This window comes from Lethenteron reissneri, chromosome 27 (assembly GCF_015708825.2).
Source record: "Lethenteron reissneri isolate LAM-NWPU_2019-01 chromosome 27, ASM1570882v1, whole genome shotgun sequence".
Lineage (NCBI taxonomy): Eukaryota > Metazoa > Chordata > Hyperoartia > Petromyzontiformes > Petromyzontidae > Lethenteron > Lethenteron reissneri.
The window spans coordinates 13,989,679-14,010,167 of record NC_083805.1 but is presented as its reverse complement, the minus strand read 5'-3'; the positions used below and the strand labels follow the sequence as shown (position 1 = coordinate 14,010,167).

Here is a 20,489-nt window from a genome sequence, read left to right as displayed (position 1 = left end):
ATGGACAAGGCAGTGTTAAAATACGCCTCTGAAAACAGACACATGCGCCGTCAAATGCACAGACTGGGGGCTCGTCCGGGCTGGCGTGCGGTCGTACCTGGATGGATCGAGTCCGGCTGGTGCAGATGCAGGTGCGAGTGGATGTGCGAGTGCTGGTGGTGGTGCGGCGTCACGTTGTACATCTGCAGACGCGCCGCTGCGATCGGGTCGTTGGCCGCGAGCGAGGCCAGCCGCTCTGCGTGAAGCCTCTCGGCGTACGCCATCTCCTGCCGCGATTGAGCAACGCCGCCCGGCACCACGCCCAGCCGTTCCGCAGCACCCCCGCCTCCCGAGCCGCCTCCTCCGCCGCCGCCGCCGCCCCCTCCTCCGGCGCCGCCCGCGCCACCGCCCCCCCCTCCGCCTCCGCCGTGGCCGTGCCCGCGCTCCCCCGCGGGGAACGCGGCGAAGTGGTGCGGGTTCACGCCGAGCGAGGCGTGCGCGCCGGCGCGCTGCAGCGCAAAAGGGTCCAGCGACCCCGCCGGGTTGAAGTGCAGCGCCAGCGCGCTCGCCATCGACGCGCCGCCCTGCGTGCTGGGCCCCGCTGGCGCAGAGCCCCCGCCGCCTGCGCCGTCCATCTCTGGTGGCTTCATCTCGTAGCCCGGCTTGAAACGCATCTCTCGCAGGTCCCGCTCGCTCGACTGCTGCTGCTGCTGCTGCTGCACGGAGGCCGCCTGCTGCTGCGCCTGCTGCTGGGCCTGCTGCTGCGCCTGCTGCTGGCTGATCTGCTGGCTGATCTGCTGGCTGATCTGCTGCTGCTGTTGCTGCGAGTACATGTGTGCCGCCGCCGCCATATTGTGCGGGTGGTAGAAGATGGTGGCCACGTCGCTGCTGGGGATGGCGAAGAATGGATGGTGGTGGTGGTGTGGGTGGTGGTGCGGGTGGTGGTGCGGATGGTGGTGCGCTGCCTGGTGGTGGTGCGGGGGACCATGCCCGGCTGCGGCGGCGGCCGCAGCCGCAGCTGCCGCGGCCGCCACCCCCGCCACCCCTGAGCGCACGAGGGCGCTGCCAGAGGTGGGGGAGAGCACGTGTGGGCGCGCATACTCGCTGAGCGTGCGCAGCGCTGGCGTGTCGGGGCCCAGGTACGGGTGGACGGCCGCCACGGCCGCAGCCGACTGTGGAGCGTCGTAGGGGGTCCCGCGTAGGTGGTGTGGAGGGGGGCCCGGCGGACCCGGCGGGGGGCCCGGGGGGGGTGGTCCGCCGGATGGGGGGCCGTCCAGACCAGAGCCCAAGGACGAGCGCTGTGCGTGTTTGTGCGAACGGAGTTTAGCGCGTGCATGTACGTGTGTGTTTATTTGGGTATGTGTGTTCACAGTTGTGTGAATGGTAGTTTGCATATGAAAGATTCATGTTTGCATGCAATTGATTTTTGTTTATGTGGACATGTGATGGAATATTCATGCGTGGGAGTACACACGCAAGTGTGTGTGTGAATGTTAAGTAATGGGGAGAGAAATGCAATGTGTTAATGCCATCTTGCCAAACACAACCCCATACATTTAGTCTTCATTACTGTCGAAGAAATAATAACAGGCTACACTGTGGTGACAACTTATAACGATGGTAAAACCTGTATGTAGTTTGTCATATATGATAACATGCATATTCTTTGGGTCTTTCGGTAAAGTCACGTAGATAGGTTCAAAGAAAATAACAAAAAACTACGACGTTTCGATCGCAACACAAGCGGTCGCCTTCAGGAAAGACGACCGCTTGTGTTGCGATTGAAACGTCGTAGTTTTTAAAATATTTTCTTTGAACCCATCTACGTGACTTTACCTAAAGACCCAAAGAATATGAATTCCTGCAGTCACGAAAGCTTTACGTTACGATAATATGCACTTGTTAAATAAAGGTGGTTTTAAGGCTTTCTATCGAAGCATGTAGTCAACCTATGATCAGCAAGGAGTTGCTCATTTTCCTTTGTTGCCCCAGTCATCTGGAACACTTCCCTCTGCCATTTGTGCTGTCGACTACATGCCCCTGTTCAGTTCTAGGCCGATCCATGACTGATTGCCTCAGTCTACAGAGAAAAGATGCCCAGTTTCTTTACAGCATCTTGAGTTGCGTCCACATTCAGACACAAATTCACACCGTATTTTATTGACATTGAAGGAACGATGTTGTACCTGGCCAACTCGTGCTATTTTAAGAGGGCTCGGGTTCGACTCACAAGTATAAGACTGCAAGTTCAAATCCTGGTCAGGGATCACCTCAGCCCATAATTCTCATCACCATCCTTTGGGGCAACAATGGTTGTCCAACGGAGAAACTGGCTCATGCAAATGGGACGTAGAATATTGACTACCAACTCTGGGCCACCACTTTACAACCTAAAATTTGGCAGCGGCCTGTCTTTCTTTCAGGCAATAAGACCCCTGGATAGATAAAAGCAGCTATGGTGCTCTTGGCATCATGGGGTGCCACGGTGGCAAGATATTAACTACCTCGCCCGGTATACAGGAGATCATACGTTCAATCCCGACCCTGATGCCTGGATGATTGGAGTTTACATGTTCTCCCTGTGGTCGCATGGATTTTTCTCAAGGTCCTCCGGTTTTTCCCTCCATATTTAGAAACATGTGCTTAAAGTACTTGGCTGCTATAGATTTCCACGTGATAAGCCACTTCGTTAAGCCATCTGAAAAGGAGCTGTATCGCTCAGTGGACCATACCTGGTAAAATAATAAAAATTAGGAAAACAATTGTATAGTTTAGACTCACGTCGCGCTCGCGCGCCTCCCTCTCGCGTCCGTCGCGTTCCCTCTCCTCCCGCTCGCGCCGCAGACGCTCTGCGCCGTCCTCGCGCTTCTTGGCGAGCTTGGAGCCCGCAAGGGGCTCGAAGCACAGGTCAGTGCGCGCACACGAGTTGTAGCCGCGGTCCAGGTGCTTGGTGAAACTGCGCGAGTGGGGGCGAGGGAGGGGTCGGTGACAGATAGACGCATGTTAAAGTGGTCGTCTCTCTCTCCCAATACAAAGACTGGGATTCCCCCTCCCGCCCCTCTTTAGCCTAACAGACTGTTGGGATCTAAGTGATGTTAGCGAGAACCTTTGAAGGCCAACAAAGCACACGAGGGAGCGGTGTGGCTGGCACCACTCCTGGCTGCCTTTGTCTCCCCGGTGCGGATACTTAGGCACTGCACCGCGCCAGGTACAGCACCGCACCAGGTACTCATTTAAGGCTGAATCGACCAAGAAGAGGCCCAGTACCGGTTCAAATATTGCTCACCTATGTTCACCAAGTGGAAATCCAATTCGGGTTTCCGGGTTTGGAGCATGGCATGCTACCCATCACAATACCGCTTCTCACAACATTCATAGACCTCAACATTAAGTGATAAACAATCTAATGATGTTCTAGAAGAGCTTGCAAGCTGAAACTTAGCAAAAACATAGAATATATGTATACAAATCTGAAAAAGATTTGGCAACAAATATTTTGGAGCTAGTGAAAGTTTGTACTTTGAGGCTTAGAAGAATGAAGATATATTTTAAAATTATTTCAAAATCCAAAAACATGAGATGGGGAGAGGTATCGACACCATCCTTACTAAGGTCGATTAAATAAGCACCACTCTGTATCTCGTGAGCAAGTGGTTATACTTTTGGGAAACTAGTGCCTGCCATGGAAATGTACAAAATTTAACCATCGAATCAGGGCTGCCCCACGCCCGGACTTGACTAAAAACAAATGTTACATGACAGCCAGAGCAGACAGAGAAAGTGAAAGGTGCTGTACCGTGCGCTGGCGCTGACGTGGCTCGGCGTGTCCACAACGATGGGCTCTGGGGAGGGGGTACGTCGCACGGGAGGCGGGGGACTTCCGGGGGATCCCGGCGACTCCTCCGCCGCCATGGCAACTGCCGCCCCCACTGCCCCCGTAGCCGATACCGATCCCCCTCCCTCCTCCTTCACCGTGCCGAATCCGGGCGGGACGGCCGAAGGGAGGGCGGACGGCGCCGATGAGGAAGAGGACGAAGCCGTCGCGGACGGTGGCGGCAGAGATGATGCGGACAGGTTCGCCGGGGCGCAGCTAAGCGACGACGACGAGACGGACGCCACCGACGCCGTGAGGGACAGGGCGGCCGCCCCCGCCGACCCCATCATCGAGGCCGATGACACGGCGCCCATCCCGCCCACATTCGACATCAGCCCGGGATTGGCGGCCAGGAACGGCGGGATCCCACCTGCTCCTCCGCCGCCGCTGCCGGAACCACCTCCGCTCCCGCCCTGTGGCTTCCCGCCGTAAGCCAAAGCCTGAGGGTCGCCCAGCGAGTGCGGGCCGGACTGGGTGAGGGCGGGCGGGTGCGCTGGCCCCATCATGGATCCCCCGCCGCCGCCGCCGAGTGGGCCCGGGTAGGCCGAAGCGAGGGACTCGCCCAGCGTGGCAGGGCCGCCCTGCTGGCCCGCGGCACCGCCCTGCGTGAGCGCCGGTGGCGGGTGTGCCTGCATCTGCAGTGGGGGCGGCAGCTGAGGTAAACCCTGACCCGGGCCCATGCCCTGCGTCGGCCCCCCGCCGCCGACGCCGCCGCCGCCTCCCTGCGCAAGAGCCGACAGCGGCTTCAGGGCTGGCGGCGGCGGCAAGTTCAGGTTGGGTGGGGGCAGCTGCCCCCCAAAGTGGCCCGCGAGGGCGCCGCCGCCACCGCCGCCGCCTCCGCCGCCACCACCGCCGCAAGCTCCACCCGACTGACCACTTGAGTTCGATTGCTTTGGTGGCAGAGGTGGGATGGGAGTCGTGGGCGGGGGAATCGGAACGCCCGAGTTGGCAGCCATGTTTGAGGGCAGGTTCTGCTGCTGCTGTTGTTGTTGCATGTTTGCCGGCAGGCAAGACGGGAGGCCCTGCATCGGGGCACCGTGCCCTCCCTGTGGCGGTGGAGGCACAGGCGGTGCCTGGCCCTGCGAGTGCACGCTCATCGGGTGCTTGTGCATCGCACCACCGCCACCGCCGCCGCCACCGCCTCCACCGCCACTCAAGTGTGGCGCCATCAAATTTGGGGGCCCCCCCACTCCGCTGCCGCCGCCGCCACCAGCACATATCGACATGCCGCCACCCGGCTTGTCGTAGGCCGAGCCTTGCCCCATTGCGGCCAGATTTATTTTGGATGAGCCAAAGACAGACGCCGCCGAAGAAGGAGGCAGTGGCAGAAGCTGAGCTGGCATCACTCCAGCCAGAGGCGGCGATGGTGCGTGGACCCTGGCCTGCTCCACATGGTGCTGCTGGTGCTGGTGGTGATGGTGATGCCCACCGAAGTGCGCAGAGGCGTGGTGATGCTGCTGCTGCTGTTGGTGGTGGTGTTGGTGCGGGCCGCGCTGGTGGTGTTGCTGCTGTAGCTGGTGCAACTGGTGGTGCTGGTGCTGATGCTGGTGGTGGTGGTGGTGCTGGTGCTGGTGGTGCTGCTGGCTCAGGTGCGGCAGATGGAGCGACGACGACGAGGACGACGACGACATTGACGACGAAAACGTCTGGGACATCATAAGGCCGCTGCCGACACCGCTGACGCCGCCGACGCCTCCACCGCCATAGACACCGCCGATGGCCTGGGTATGCAGCGACAGCGACGAGGAGAGGGATGACCCCGAAGAGGAGGACGAGGACGACGCCGACACCACGCTCATGCTCGCCGCGCCGCCCGCGCCACCGCCGCCCACGACGGACACCGATTGCTGCATGGAGCTTACACTGCCACCAGACACCACCGAGTGAAACGCCTGCGCCACCGCGCAGCTGCCCATGGGGGCCACGTTCATCTGCGCCACCGCTGCTGCCGCCGCCGCAGCGGCAGCAGCGGACGGCGGTCCGCATGGCCCCACGTTCGCCACCGCGAGCGGAGGCCCCCCCCCGGCTGCGCCGCCGCCACCGCTGCTTATGGCCACCTGGCTCAGGCTGGATCCCAGACCTCCCATCAAGGTCGGCATGTTCAGACCGGCGCTGCCACCGCTGCCACCACTGCTACCACTACCGCCACCTCCGCCGCCGCTGCCGCCGCTGCCACCGCCACCACCAGACAGGAGGCTACTGCTGATGGAGGTTGAGGTGCCGCCGGGAGGTATGGCGGTGTTGGAGCCGAGTCCACCGTTTGTGGCCGGGCTGCCGGGCATGAGGCCGCTGATGGGGGCCATGAGGCAGCCGCCCTGGTTGGGGCCATTCGCAGCGGCGGGGGCTGGCGGCGTGACGGTGGAGGAGATGGTGGGCATGATAGTGGCATCGGCGTTGTGGGTGGAGCAGTCCGAGTCGGACTCGGGCTCGGGTGGGCTCGGCAGGCTGGGTGAGGTGCTGCGGTTGTCCTGGTCGATGTCCTTGAGGTCGTTGATGAGGTCGTCGTTAAGGCTGGGGGCGTCCGAGCTGTCGCCCTCCGAGGGAGATCCCGGCGGAGACGTGCTCTGTGGTGGGCGGACACACACGCACACACACAGGGATGTCACGTACACAATGTACACACATATCCGTCATATATTCACCACGTCTGCATGCACACATCATATATACACACAATGCATGTAACTATGGATTAATTCATACATAAATGCACCAACACAGAAGTACAGACACTGATACCCCTCTCCACTCATATGAGCTGTGGTTGTCAACTCGAGGCTGCAGGGTTCAAAGCGCAGTGCAAAAACCATGCATACATACATACACATACAACAGCATAGAGACCACGGTGAATAATGCGCATTCATACACATGCCCATCTTCTACACAAGTGGAAGAAAAAAAGACAGCGCCACCTGCAAATGCGGAGCAGAACAATCGATGGAACACACGGTCAACCGCTGCCCACCAAGACTACTGAACGGTGGCACCAAAGCGATTCATCGACTCACAACCAATGCCAGTGAACAGATAGAGAAGCTAGAAAAATCAGTCGCTTATCTCTCTCCGCAAGACACCGCACTACGGCGTCCGAGCCGAGCCAGGTAAGGTGCATTGCCGCTACATGGTCTCAGCCTGGATGCCCACTTTACACAACCAGGTGAGAGCCTTGCTATGCCTCAAGCGTCTTTGTCACGTCACAGAGCCGCGGCTAGAGGCCCTGAGCCCTGTGTGCGAACAGCTGTGCGTGCGACGCCTCTGCCACGGGGAGAGGCGGAGACCGCTCGTTGGCGCCGGGCCAGAGGGCACAAACTCACGGGCGTTTTGGGCTTCTTGGGCTTCTCAGCGTCCTCGCCATCAGAGAGGCTCTTGTCACGCAAGCGCTTGCCGGCATGGGGAGGTGGCGTCTCCGCCTCCGGGGCCTTCTGTGGCATATGCACACAAGCATACAAAGATCCCCTCCCGATCCCGTGTAGCCTTGATCAGACTGTTGGGGCATGTGCTGTTATAGCGAGTAGCACCTATGAATTCCCGCATGGCACACTAAGGGGGTGGGTGGCCAGCACCACCACACCCGGGCTTGCCTTTGCCTCCCCAGTGGCGATGTTTGCACACCGCACCAGGTCTGAGTGATGATGGTAGCGAGGATGACAATTGTAAGATTTTTTTTAAATAAAGGTTGCTAAGCACAGGGACAGAGGCTCAATTCGGCAATCGGTCAAGAACTAACAGCACTATTGACAGTGTAATAGTTAATGTGTTTCTTGAATTGAGAAAGGTTATAAGAAGTTGTGAAAAGAGACAATGAAGAGACAGCATGAGAAGAAATAGATTTTTCCAAGACGGAGGTACTCTGCAAACCGACCGACTACCTTCAGAGATTTGTGCATGAAGCCATCCAGATAAATAAACGCAGACAAAACTTCAACCGAGATGATGGGTACAAACTGATCAATCATTGAAAGGACGTTATTAACCAGGTAAAGTCTTAACTGACTGTGAAGTTTCCATCCTACCTGCCTATGTCAGCTGTTATTTCCGACTCTCTGTGTGTGTCTTTATCTCTAAACCTCTCTTAGATCTCTCATGCTCACATGCCCTTTGGGATTGCACCTCTCAGGCTCACATGCCTTTTGGATTGCACTCTCATGCTCACGTCCTTTGGATTGCATTCTAATGGTGCTAATCTCTCATTAACACTGCTGTTGTGAGCATATGCGGGCATGATACTCTTATGCGGCGACAGAAGCTCATTCATGCTAATCTCCCTCCCTAACACCTCTCTCCCTAATCTCCCCCATTAACACAACTGACGTGCTTATGTCCGTGGATGGATTTCCTTTCCAGCTCAGACCCCGCTTGCTTGCCCATCGCCACGTATATAACCTTGTTGTAACAGCTCTCTTCGCTGGTTCAGCAGTTCCACTGCTGGATTATATTTTTTCCGCCTGAGGACGACCGCTTGTGTTGCAATCGAAACGTCGTGATTTATTTTACCTCGTATACCTACATGACTTTCCCGAAAGAACCAAAGAGTATGGATTTCTGCAGTCACGAAAGCTTCAAATCAAGATAGAATGAGAAGAGTTTTGAGCTGCAGTGTGGTGGTCGAACACAGTATGGTCGATGGGATGGCGACGTTAAGGGATGAAGACGATAATGACACTGCCGATAGTGTCACTGATGACGATGCCGCCGCCGTCCACGCCGATGCTGTTGCTGACGCCGATGAAGATGATGACGACGAAGGTGATGGTAGCGGCTGTGCCATCACCTTGCTGTGTTTGTCGAGGTCCGTGCTGTCCGTGCTGGTCGCCCCAGGCGATGTGCGGCCACACGCGCGGGAGTCGTCCGCTGTTGGCTCCCCAGCCTGAGCACGGGCGGACTAACATGCGGAGACGCACGGGGAGGCACGAGGAGGCACGGGGAGGCACGGGGAAGTGTGGGGATACGAGGAGAGGCACCATGACACGTAGAAGGTCATCGGCACAGGCAGTCATATATAAGAACACAAGTAGTACAGGAAGGCACGGGGAGGAGCAGGGAGTTACAAGGAGGACCAGGGATATGCAGGGAGGTGCAGAGGTGCATGAAGTGACATGGAGAGACACCGTTAAACATGGGGATGCAAGGATATTTACAGAAAAGGACGAGGAGGGATGCAGACAAATGGAAGCACAGACAAAAGGGGATGTATGCACACACTAGTACACACATTTCAAAGACAAAACCCCCCCTGTGTAGCCTATATAGACTGTTTGGGCAAGTGCTCTTAGCAAGCACCTATGCTCACGAACACAGTCATCACACATTTAGGTACACACGTGAACATTTGCATACAAACTTGTATAACAACAAAGACAACCGCCATTCGCCACTAAGTGGCTATGACGTCACCACGACGCTTGTGCCAAGCTATGTGCACGTTGAGGCCACGTGAAGTGTCGAACACCCACTGGCACGAGGTCACGGGACATACCCAGGTGCCACGGGTCGATTGACTGAGATGAGTGACTGATGTACCACCTGTGCCCCCTACTGTGCCAACTTGCTGTGCTTTAGCCACCCGGTGCTCCGCTCATTTTGTGAGCTGTTTAGGCATGCGGTGACTGGGCATGCAGGCTACATGACCCAGCCAACGCAGCCTTGCCTGCCGTAGAAACTCACCGATGCGACTTTGTCCAGATTTTTCAAATATTTGTGAGCTCACATAATACAGCCTGGTTATACCCAGGATGGATCGTAGGCAGGCCAGCCTAAATGTTTCTAGCCGGGAGGCAATGACTGTGGCCGAGAAGACCTGAAGCTTCGTGTGGAGCGACAGACCAGGTAGCTTCCACACAACGTTACGCAACCGATGAAAATATGCCGCTCGACAGATTTGGAGTGAGACCTCTGCTGTCAAACCAGAGCCGGTCATGAGCACACTGCCCAGGTATGAGAAACACTCCACCCTCTCCACAACTGCCCCATCACCAATTGGGAGTTGTGGGGTGGAGTGTCCAAAGGTACAAAATACCCAGGCAGGTGCTTAGTTTTGGTGGGGCTGCTGGTAAGGCCCCACCTCTTAGTGGCAAACTCCAGGTTCAACAGCAGCGCCTCCAACTCCTCCTCTGAGTGAGTAGCAATTACCAGATCATCGGCATACATAACATGGTTGAGCAATAGGGAGCCATCCCTTGACCACACCCAGGCATCGATCAGCCTCACCATTGTATCTGTACCAGATGGAAATTCCTCCGGTACAGCGATTGAAGGATTCACGAACTACGTGGTCAAAATAGATGTTAAATCATGTGGGAGCCAGAGGACATCCCTGTCGCACCCCAAGGTGTACAGGGAATGACTGACTCCCGGCCAAGTAGTTTAACATCATGAAGGTCCTTAATGATCGTGAGCAAGAGGGTCAGGGACTCCGAAAGCTCGAAGAACAACCCAGAGTCCAGGCCTACTAATGGTATCATAGGCCTTGACTAAATTTGTATACACACTTACACACACATACACACACATGCTCGTCATGCTTGTCACTCTCGCACGTGCACATTACTGTGTCCCCCATGTCTGTACTCACTGTTCGGCTGCGTCGAGTTCGCATGCTGTGTTTTCCAACGGGAGGAGTCGCAGCGCCTCCGCCTGCAACAACCACAACCCGAGTCAACCACCTGCAGTCACCGTCATCACCAACCACCCATACCCAAACACTCGTGCAAACACAAAATCGCATACAACAGCCACCAGTAACAATCTTAATCAATGTCACTAACACACACAGTGATGACTGTGCGGGTTTTTTTTTACTATTTTTTATTTTACCAGGTAAGGCCCACTGAGCTATATCGCTATTTTTCTGAAGGAACCTGGCCACAAATGAAAGCTCGACAAAGTGGCTTATCACGTAGAAATTTATAGCAACCATGGGAAGAACATTCAAATATATGGGATTGAACTCATGACCTCCTGCATACAAGGCGAGGGAGTTAACATCTCGCCACCATGGTGTGTGTTAGTGAGATGGAAGGTGGGCAAGGAGTGTCTAAATAGCTAAGCAGGTGGGTGAGTGAATGATTTAGTGATGGTGAGGAAGTGGGTGAGTGAATATGAAGGAGAGTTGAACGAGTGAGACAGGAAGTGAACCGAGTGAATAACAAGGCGAGCGAGTGAAGACTTAACAAGTGTGAAAAAGCAGATGAGCAAGCAACCAATTGTGAGAATGAATGAACCAATGATGCACGCGTGCGAGTGAGTTGCATGAGGGACCAAGCTATTGAGGCGAGCGAGTGAATGAAGAAATGAAAGCGCTTACAAGCGGGTGGCGGCAAGATAGATTACGTGAGAAAACTGGCGAACAAACGAGTGAGTGAGTGAGTGGGCGGGCAAGTGAGTGATAAGACAGGAGACAACGGTGAGCGTTTCATTAAAATTCACGCACAGAGGGGAGCGAGCAAGCATGCGATTGAGATGCAGCCATGGGCTTGAACTCTGACCTGCACTGCCGGGCACCCCGGGCCCCTGGTTGTTAGGGGCGGTGGCGTCGTCGTCCCGCACGGGCTTGAACATGAACGGCGGCGGTGGTGCCTGGTGCTGAATGGGCGGCATCTCCCCGTACTTCTTGAAGTACAAGCGGCAGTCGTAGCACAACAGCAGGCGGTCGCGCCCGCCGTGATGCCAATCGCGCGACGCTGTACAAGACAAAGATCCCCCGTATAGCCTTAACAGACTTTTGGGGCAAGTGCGATTCGGGAGCACCTACGATTGCTGGCATGGCACATGCCTGGCCACCTTTGTCTCCCGAGCGGCGATGATGACACATCGCACCAGGTACTCATATGAGGCTGATACGACCAAGAGGTGGCCCGGGACTGGTTGAGATAATCGTCACTGTGTTGGCCGATTACAATTATCTGGTAGCCGGGTTCATAGCTCAACACGCCTATATTATCGCTCCAAACAAAAAGATCCCCATATATCCTTAACAGACGTCTGGGGCAAGTGATATTAGTGAGCACCTATGAAATGTCGGCACAGCACACGAGGCGGTGGGTGCCCAGTACCATGCCGGGCCACCAGTTCAAATCACCATCGCTGGTGTTGGCCGTGAGCAGGAATTTAGCTCAGTTATCTGGGTTCAAAGCGCAGGATGCTAACCGCAACACCACCCTCCCCACGACCTCACACACAAGCATGTACATGATTGCAAAGGCACACACCCATTCGTACGCGGAAATACAAACGTGCTCATTATTCAGGTTGTTGTGGCTGTTTACGTTTCTGTACATTGTGGTTGATGGTGATTGTTGTGGCTGTTGCTGTCCTGAGGTTGTTTGCAATGGTTGTTTGGTTTGCCGAGATTGTGGTTGTGTTCACCAAGGTTGTGTGTTTTTATGTTGTGCTTTAATAGTGGTGTGGTTCTGGTGAGGTTGTTGGTCGTGGTTGCTGTTGTTGTGGATGTTGTGGTTGCAGCTGCCATGGTTATGGCTGTAGTTTCTGTTGTTAGTGTTGCTGTGGTTATAGTTGTTATGGTTGTTGTTACAATGTTTGTAATTGAAGTTATGGTTGTGGCTGCTGTAGTTGTATGGTTGCTGTGATTGTAATTGCTGAGGTGGCTGTTGGTATGGTTGTTGTGTTTGAAGTTAACTTAAGATGTGGCTTATATGGCTGCAGATGTTGTTGTTGTGGTTGCTGTGATAGTGATTGTAATTGCTGTAGTTGTAGCTGCTGTAGTTGCCATGGTTGCAGTGATTGTGGTTAAATATGCTGCAGTTGTAGTTGCTGTGGTTGTGGTTCTAGCTGCCAGGGTTGTAGTTGCGGTTTCTGTGGTTGCAGCTGCTGTCGCTGTGGTTGCAGCTGCCATGGATGTGGCTGTTGTTGTTGCTGCCGCCGCTCTCACTGGTGGTGAAGCAATGTCTGCAGGCGTAACCACGCAGCTCCTGGTCACTGTCTTCACTATCAAAGTCGTCCTCACTCGCAGAGCTCAGATCCACTGCAGGGAGACATGGGAGACGCGAAGACACGACGACAGAGAGACATGGGGGGGGGGTACACAGGGATACGGAGTCACGGGGACGCAAAGACACAGTGGGGGACACAGGTATGTGTGACAATTACCATTATCTTGATTAGCAAACAGGGCAAGTGGGCTCAAGATTCCCACAGCAACCTTACAAAGGCAAGCGAGCTCTCAACGGGCTGCGTGGCCCACTTTTCTAAGAGAGATGCACATTTTTAGCAGAGCGGCCTGTGACGAAATGTGCTTGAAAATGTTGGCTCCGAATTATAAAATATATGGAGGTTTATTTTCTTTGTATACCTGAGATATATATGTGCGTGTGTTGCTGGGAAGAACTTTTTACGGGGTTTTTACAACTCCTTTTTGAATAATAAAGTGGATAAATAGCAGGTCGTAAAGGATGTTTGCCCAAATAATTAACAAGGGTTATGGGTCCTTTGAAAGCAAGGTGGGAGGGGGGAACCAGCCCAAGAATCAGAGGGAGGAGGCAACGGTTACACAATAGGTTTTGTTTATGGCGTGGTGCCTTACACTGCCATAGTTGCGTGCTGCAAATTGGGCCTCTTGCATAGGGCAACTTTTTTTTTCATAAAAAAACTAAAGAAGTGTACGTTTTATACCTTGCCAAAAAATATTCGGGGGGGAAAAAAGTTTCACAATCGCATCCCTCCTGCTGTAGCGGGAAGGGAGGAGAAACGTAGCCAAAACCCACAGACAAGATGAAAGAATGAGCGATGCTGTAGACCGCTCAAGGTGCGGCCTGGCATGGGCGCCGATTCTCAGTAGCCGTGAAAGCGCAGCAATTTAAGAATAAACTAAACGAAAACGAGCGGCAGCTCACTGCTTTTCTAAACGACAGCTGTGGAAGAACGCCGCCATATTTACTCTGGCCAATCGCCTGCCATTACAACAGCAAAGTTGAGAACAGAAAAACACGTCACATGAGCACCGGGGTCATGCTACAGCCACGATGCAAATGTTGACTAAAATTACACAGACTCGAAAAATAGAAATCTGAAAACACTCTTGTAGTATCCACGATAGTTATGGGGCCTTCGGCGTGAAATCTGAACATCGTGAGATCTAATTCCAGGTAAGGGATCAACTCGGCCAATCATCTCTCCACCACTTTTACAGAAAGTCGAGGGATTGATCATTATGGTGTACATATATATCTGTAGCCTGTTGCCAATCCACTGCTAGTTGGTCTCGCTATACAATGTCAGTCATGGTGGTTGTTTGACCATACTTCACCATAATGGTTGGTAAGTGTCGGTTCGTGAAGGAGGATATAGCCCAGGACCGGTTTTGGTTAGCGCCCGCCACCAATGTTAGCCGAGGTCAGGAAACAATCTCAGGTCACCAGTTTCGTAGCACAGTTCTCTAACCACTGCGCCACCGCTCTACCCAATTACACTGCGCATTAACAGGGCACACGACGATGAGGCATGAGCTGTGTGCACATGCGTACAGAACTCGCTGGAGGGCGGCCGTGATTGGCTCGCTGGGGGCGTTGCCGTGGGGATGGTGCGGGTCTTGATGCGGCGGAACACGGCCTGGCGGCGGTGACGGCGGTGCGGGCGCGAGTGTGACGCCTCGGGTGTCTTCTTCCAGTAATAGTAGAATGTGACGAGTTCGCCCTGCACAGTGCAAGTTGGCAATTGTTGGACGCGACCTCTCAGAGCGTCAAACGCTTCAAGACTCAACCACGGACGACGAGAACATTCCACCGCTTTCCCACTGGACACATCAGAGCCACGCCAGCATTGGTCCCTCGCGGTACGGGCGGTGGTTGTACCAGATATTTGGCGTGCTGAGCCAGAACCAAACAGTGTAACTCTTGCATCACAATACTTCTGGCTCAGGGCCAAGCAGAGCCAGGTTAATGATTTCCGTCATAAATAGCATCGGTCATTTTACTTGATGGTGTAAAGCTGATTTCACAAGTTCAATGACTATGTCAGCGACACAGTTCGGATTCTGCAGTTAAAAAAACAACCTGTCAACTCCTGGATCACTCAGGGCCGGCTCGGTACGGTCCTGGAATGGCTCAGTTGTACAATGGAAAAGTCAAACACAACATTCTGGAAACACTCACACCGCTGATGAGATCTCTCCCGTTTAAAATGTTTCCCAATCGCCATCACATCATGAGATGAAAGATCCATTCAGATGTCTAGCAGAGCAGCGCACCCCTTTGTGTTAGACAATGGCCGACAGAAGCGGATATCAAAGAACTACTATCCCTCTGAGATTCCTTCAAGACACTGGCACTTGACTTAAGAGTCAATCACAAATTTTGTGAACAAGCAAGACAAAGACACACCAGACAACACAAGAGATACAACCACAGGTTTCTCGAGACAGCAGATAACATGAAAGTCGGAACCAGTGAAAATGTGTTCACTGGAAACACAACCAATGATGATTGTCGTGGTAGTCTCATCAGGCCCTCCCCGTTGTTTTGACTGTAATTGTGAGTCGTGATAGTGGTGGCGGCTATTTGCAGTGCTCTTGTCCCACCGTGTCCTTGCTATCATTTGTGTAGTGTATCCAATATTTAGTTGCTGTTACAGTTAAATTAGTTATGGTGTGTATATAAAATGAAATGTGTTATTTTATACAGCGATGTTCATGCAAATTGCATCACACAACGCTGTACATTTTCTAACGCGCGTAGTTTTTTAACACGGGAAAGCACAGACAAGCCAGAAGGCAGCCAGAATCGGCGCCGTTAACAATTGCCCAATCTTTGCCATCTGCCAATAGGAGGCGAAACTTGTCATATATAATCCAAATTTATTCATTTGCAGGTCAAATTTTGGACCATTATGCTGGAACACAAATGGTCTACTCTTGCGAAAGACGTCGCATGATCTTTGACGTTCACTACGAAGCGCACGATGCGTAGTATTATCATGATCGTTACACCAGCAAAAATAACTAGGGAGCTTTGTGGTTGTAAGAGTCGTAGCGGTGGTGGTGATGGTGGTGTTTGTGACAGGTGCGTTAACTATTGCTTTGTGCATCTCTCACCGTTTCTTTGTGAGGCAGCAGCTCTTTGCGGATGCGGAAAAAGTTTTTCCCAAACTGCCTGAGCCCACGCACAAAACGTTTCTGTGGAAGCAAGCAGGACATGGGTTAGAATATGTAGAGAGCATGTGGTTACATATATATTCGCATGTATGTTAATTTGTATTAATTATGTAGGTAGCAGAGTGTGTGTTGTGCAAATATGTGTGCCCTGCTGGCCTTAATGGATGCTTGCTGATAGTACTTTCCTCAAACGGTCTGTAAAAGGGTTATGTTGTGTATCACATAGACACGTGTGTGTGTGGGTATGTACAGTCTCATCGTCACTCCAGCGCTTGTCCACGGAGCGAGGGAATGGCTTGAGCAGCAGTGTTTGCAAGGCCTTGCCCCGGTCATAGCCGCTTGCATGCAGCTGCACACACAGGACACAGCGAAACACACGTAATGCAGGAAAAAAGTCAGTCATACAGACACAAAGACACACATATGGAATGCATTGACCCGCAGATACAGATACCGATATACATACACATACAGAACGCTGGGACAGATGCGGATATACATAGACAAACAAAGACAAAGATCCCCATATAGCTTTAACAGACTGTTGGGGAAAGTGCTGTCAGCGAGTCGCATCTATCAAGGCCAGAATGGTACACGAAGTGGATGACCAGCACCACGCCTGGCCGCCTTTGTCTCCCAAGTGCCGATGTTGACACACCGTACCAGGTACTCATTTGAGGCTGAGTAAACCTAGGGGAGGCTCAGAACCGGTTCAGATAATCATCATTGGTGTTGGCCGTGAGTGGAAATCGAACCCCGGTCGCCAGGGTTTGTAGCGCGGCACGCTAACCGCTACACAACCGCTCCCCTTAAATACATAGACACACACACGGAACGCAGTAACAGATAGGGATACACACATGCAGATACACACACGTGGAACGCAGTGCCAGATACATACGGAACGCAGAAACAGATACACGCACACATGAAGATATGCACACGTACGGAAAGCAGCGACAGATACAGCACGTCTCGTTATCACATGGCTCAATAAAGCGTGGCTCCTTATAGCACGGCGCCCATTATCACGCAGCTCATTATAATGCGTCTCATTACAGCACGGCCCGTCATCCCATGGCTCATTATAACACGGATCGTTCGTGGATCGTTTGGGGCCATACCACGTCCAGAGCGTTGATAGTCGTGTCATCCCTCGAGGCAGCGAGGCATCCGTCCTCTGTGAGGCCCCCGTCGCACATCCCCGCATAGGCAGCCATGCTCCTGCAAACAAAGACCCCCCGTATAGCCTTATTAGACTGTTGGGGCAAGTGCTGTTAATGAACACCTACGAAGGCTGGTATGGCACACAAGGGGGTGGGCGGCCAATACCACTCGAGGCCGTCTTTGCCTCTCCGGTGGTACTCATTTGAGGCTGAATCGACCTAGGGGAGGCCCAGGACCGGTTCAAATAACCGTCACCGGTGTTAGCAGTGAACGGGAACCGAACTCGGGTTGCCGGGTTCGTAGCGCAGCGCTGTAACTGCTGCGCTACCGCAGGAGCATGTGTGTGTGCTTGCTCCTGCACACACATACACATCATGGGCCAAGGTCTATCCACTGCTGGATAAAGGCCTACCTACGCTCAAACCATTCACCATGGTTCTGCCATGCCACTATCCACCTCATCCGATTTCCTCTCATTGAATTGAACTGCTTATCTCAGAAAATCTGGGATGCTTCATATTTTTGCCATTTATTTAATTGCCCTTTGGTAGCCTACATTTTGGAAACTATCTTTTCATGTTGTTGTGAACAGCCTTGAGAGCACATCTTCTTGTGGACAGCCCTTGAGAGTGCATTTTCTAGGTGAGATCGCATCTTATAGTCTGAATCATCTTCATATTTGTATTTTGTTGTTCTTTGAGCAATCCCAAAGCAGCAGGTCTTGTTTTGTAAGTTTTATTGGTGCCGTGTTTTTAATTAAACTTGTTGGCACAGAAAAGCTTCACCGAGTCTCATGACTCTTTCAGCAGGGTCCTGCCAATATTTCTCAATTCGTACATTTCTATATTTAAAAAAATAATATTCTTACAAAAAAAAATCCTTTCTGGTGTCTCTATAAAAAGGGGCATTGCCTGAAACGTTGCCTCAAATAAACTTTTTCTAATACGGTCTAATTGATGAATGCGTCAAGTCTTTTTGTTATATTATTTTAATGCCTTGGTGTGCAAAAGCTTGGATGACTGCTTACAAATCCCATTACGGAATCAATAAAAGCTAACCATGACAGTATTTGATACTCATTTGGATCGGACTGATGGTTTGTAAGTGGTCATCGGTGGAAAAAACTTTTCCTAAATGCAGCATGTGCACTTGATCGGCAGGCCTCTAAAATATCAGTCCATTTCTATATACATCTCATAGGATAATTACATACAATTTACCTCCAAGCAAGCACATATACCGTACATACACAGACATGTGCACAAATGCCTACGAGCACATACTGCAGATTATACAGATCATAAATCTCGCTGCAGTTGGAAGATGACACATGACCTACAAGGTTTTCTCTTGCTCTCTCCTCGTGAATATTCAGTTTTAGGCCTAAACCAAAAAGCATCATATGCATTCACACATGTATATATACACATCAATATTCAGAGATAAATAATCATCCATCAGACTATTGGGGCAAATTATGTTAGCGAGCACCTATTAAGGCCGACATGACACGTGAGGGAGTGGTTTGGCCAACACCACACCCGGTTGCCTTTGGCTTCTCAGTGCTGATGTTTATGCACAGTATCAGGTACTCATTTAAGGCTGAGATGACATGGGGGAGGCCCAGGCTCTGTCAAATATTCACAACTGTTGTTGGCCATGAGCAAGAATCGAACTCAGGTTGCCAGGTTTATAGCTGTGCATTCACTACTACACTACTGCTCTCCACAAATACAAAGAGGCACACACACATGCAAAATTAAATAATACGGGAAAGGTATTCTACACAATAGTTTGTCGTGTGCGGTCATTGGTAACCGGGCTGAGACAATCAACGAGTTGCGCATGAGAACTCAGTTTAATGAGAACTCAGGTGGCTGAAACCCCGACTCGAACCCGGGACCCTCAAGCGATTTGACTGGGTACCTCAACACGTTCATTATGAGCCACCACCTCATTTAGATTAAATAATGCCCTTCGGGTGGGAAAAGGCACCCAGACTCCTCAGTCAGGTCAGGACATTAAGTGGCTCGGCAGCAGCAGCAAAGAGCGCCTCTTTTTTTTTGCTTCCATTTCCCCTGCAGACAGCGGCTCGCAGAGTGGAGTTATGACATCAGTAGTGGATCGATATGAGAGCCTGCGCCGTGTGCAGACAAATGAGATTAATTCGTAGCAGGAGGCAGTAATGCTATGGTGGGTGCGTGTGTCTGTGTATGTGTGTAAGGGAGCTGTGTCTCAAATATTGGAAGAAGTCACCCCCTGTGACTGTCTGGCTGAGGTGCCATCTGTTGAGGAAAGGCGATCCAGAGTCTGAGACCAGTAAAGGCACCGGGCAGAGATGATCTCCCAAGCGAAATGCTGAGAGAGGATGGCGTTTGTGCAGAGGCTGCCCTACATGACATCATAACAACAGTCTGGACCACTGGATGGGTTCCGCAGGATTGGAAGGATGCCCTGGTGGTCCCCCTCTTTAAGAAGGGGGACCACACAGACTGTAACAACTACAGGAGCATCTCACTCCTCACTGTGCCGGGAAAGGTCCTGGCAAGGATTATTCAACATCGCCTTGCTAGGCACGCTGAGGGGAGTCTTGCGAAGCCCCAATGCAGTTTCAGGAAAGGGCGGTCCTGCACAGATGCCATATTTTCTGTCTGTCTGCTAAAGCAGAGGTGTAGGGAATTCCAACAAAACCTACATCTCTGCTTTAAGACCTGGTCAAGGCCTATGATACCATCAGTAGGCATAGGCTCTGGGTTACTCTTCGTGCTTTCGGAGTCCCTGATCCTCTGCTCACGATCATTAAGGACTTTGATGATGGTGAACGGGCCCGGGTAAAACTACGTGGCCGGGAGTCGGAGCCATTCCCTGTTCCCCTTGGGGTGCGACAGGGGTGTCCCTCTGGCTCCCACATTATTTAACATCTTTCTCGACCAAGTAGTTCGTGAAGCGGCGATGTTTACACATCGCACCAGGTACTGATTTGAGGCTGAGTCGACCTAGGGTAGGCCCAGGACCGGTTCAGATAATCGTCACTGGTGTTCGCCGTGAGTGGGAATCGAACCCGGGTCGCCAGGTTCGTAGCGCAGCGCGCTAACCCTGACACTACCGCTCCCCACTTACAACACACACAGACACACGGAAACATACGCGTGCACGCATGGGTATGCGTGAATGTTAATATCCCTGCGTCTCACCGCGCCGCTCGCAGGTACATGATGAGGTCGCAGTCGGAGATGCCGGGGATCCAGACGCGCTCCTCGAACGCAGTGCCCTCGCCGCCACTTTCAGAGTCCGGCACCAGTGAACCCGGGGGAACCAGCAGCTCCGGCAGCTTCGCCTGCACACGCACGCGCACACACACAC

At 52.8% G+C, this 20,489-nt stretch overlaps 1 protein-coding gene across 3 annotated transcripts in view; it reads right to left on the bottom strand.

Moving 5' to 3' along the window:
* The window catches only part of LOC133348563 (arginine-glutamic acid dipeptide repeats protein-like), a 52,381-nt gene that overhangs the window by 12,018 nt on the left and 19,874 nt on the right, over positions 1–20,489 (bottom strand). For 2 of the 3 annotated variants that reach the window (XM_061561446.1, XM_061561448.1), the window contains 13 exons: positions 20,321–20,463; positions 17,084–17,183; positions 16,210–16,308; positions 15,900–15,980; positions 14,335–14,503; positions 12,744–12,836; positions 11,341–11,535; positions 10,428–10,489; positions 8,628–8,738; positions 7,171–7,278; positions 3,776–6,417; positions 2,761–2,935; positions 98–1,277 (listed from right to left, as the gene is read on the bottom strand). In XM_061561446.1, the coding sequence (XP_061417430.1) occupies positions 98–1,277; positions 2,761–2,935; positions 3,776–6,417; positions 7,171–7,278; positions 8,628–8,738; positions 10,428–10,489; positions 11,341–11,535; positions 12,744–12,836; positions 14,335–14,503; positions 15,900–15,980; positions 16,210–16,308; positions 17,084–17,183; positions 20,321–20,463 (5,158 nt within the window). The remainder of the gene's footprint in view (positions 1–97; positions 1,278–2,760; positions 2,936–3,775; positions 6,418–7,170; positions 7,279–8,627; positions 8,739–10,427; positions 10,490–11,340; positions 11,536–12,743; positions 12,837–14,334; positions 14,504–15,899; positions 15,981–16,209; positions 16,309–17,083; positions 17,184–20,320; positions 20,464–20,489) is intronic. The other variant, XM_061561447.1, reaches the window with a different exon arrangement.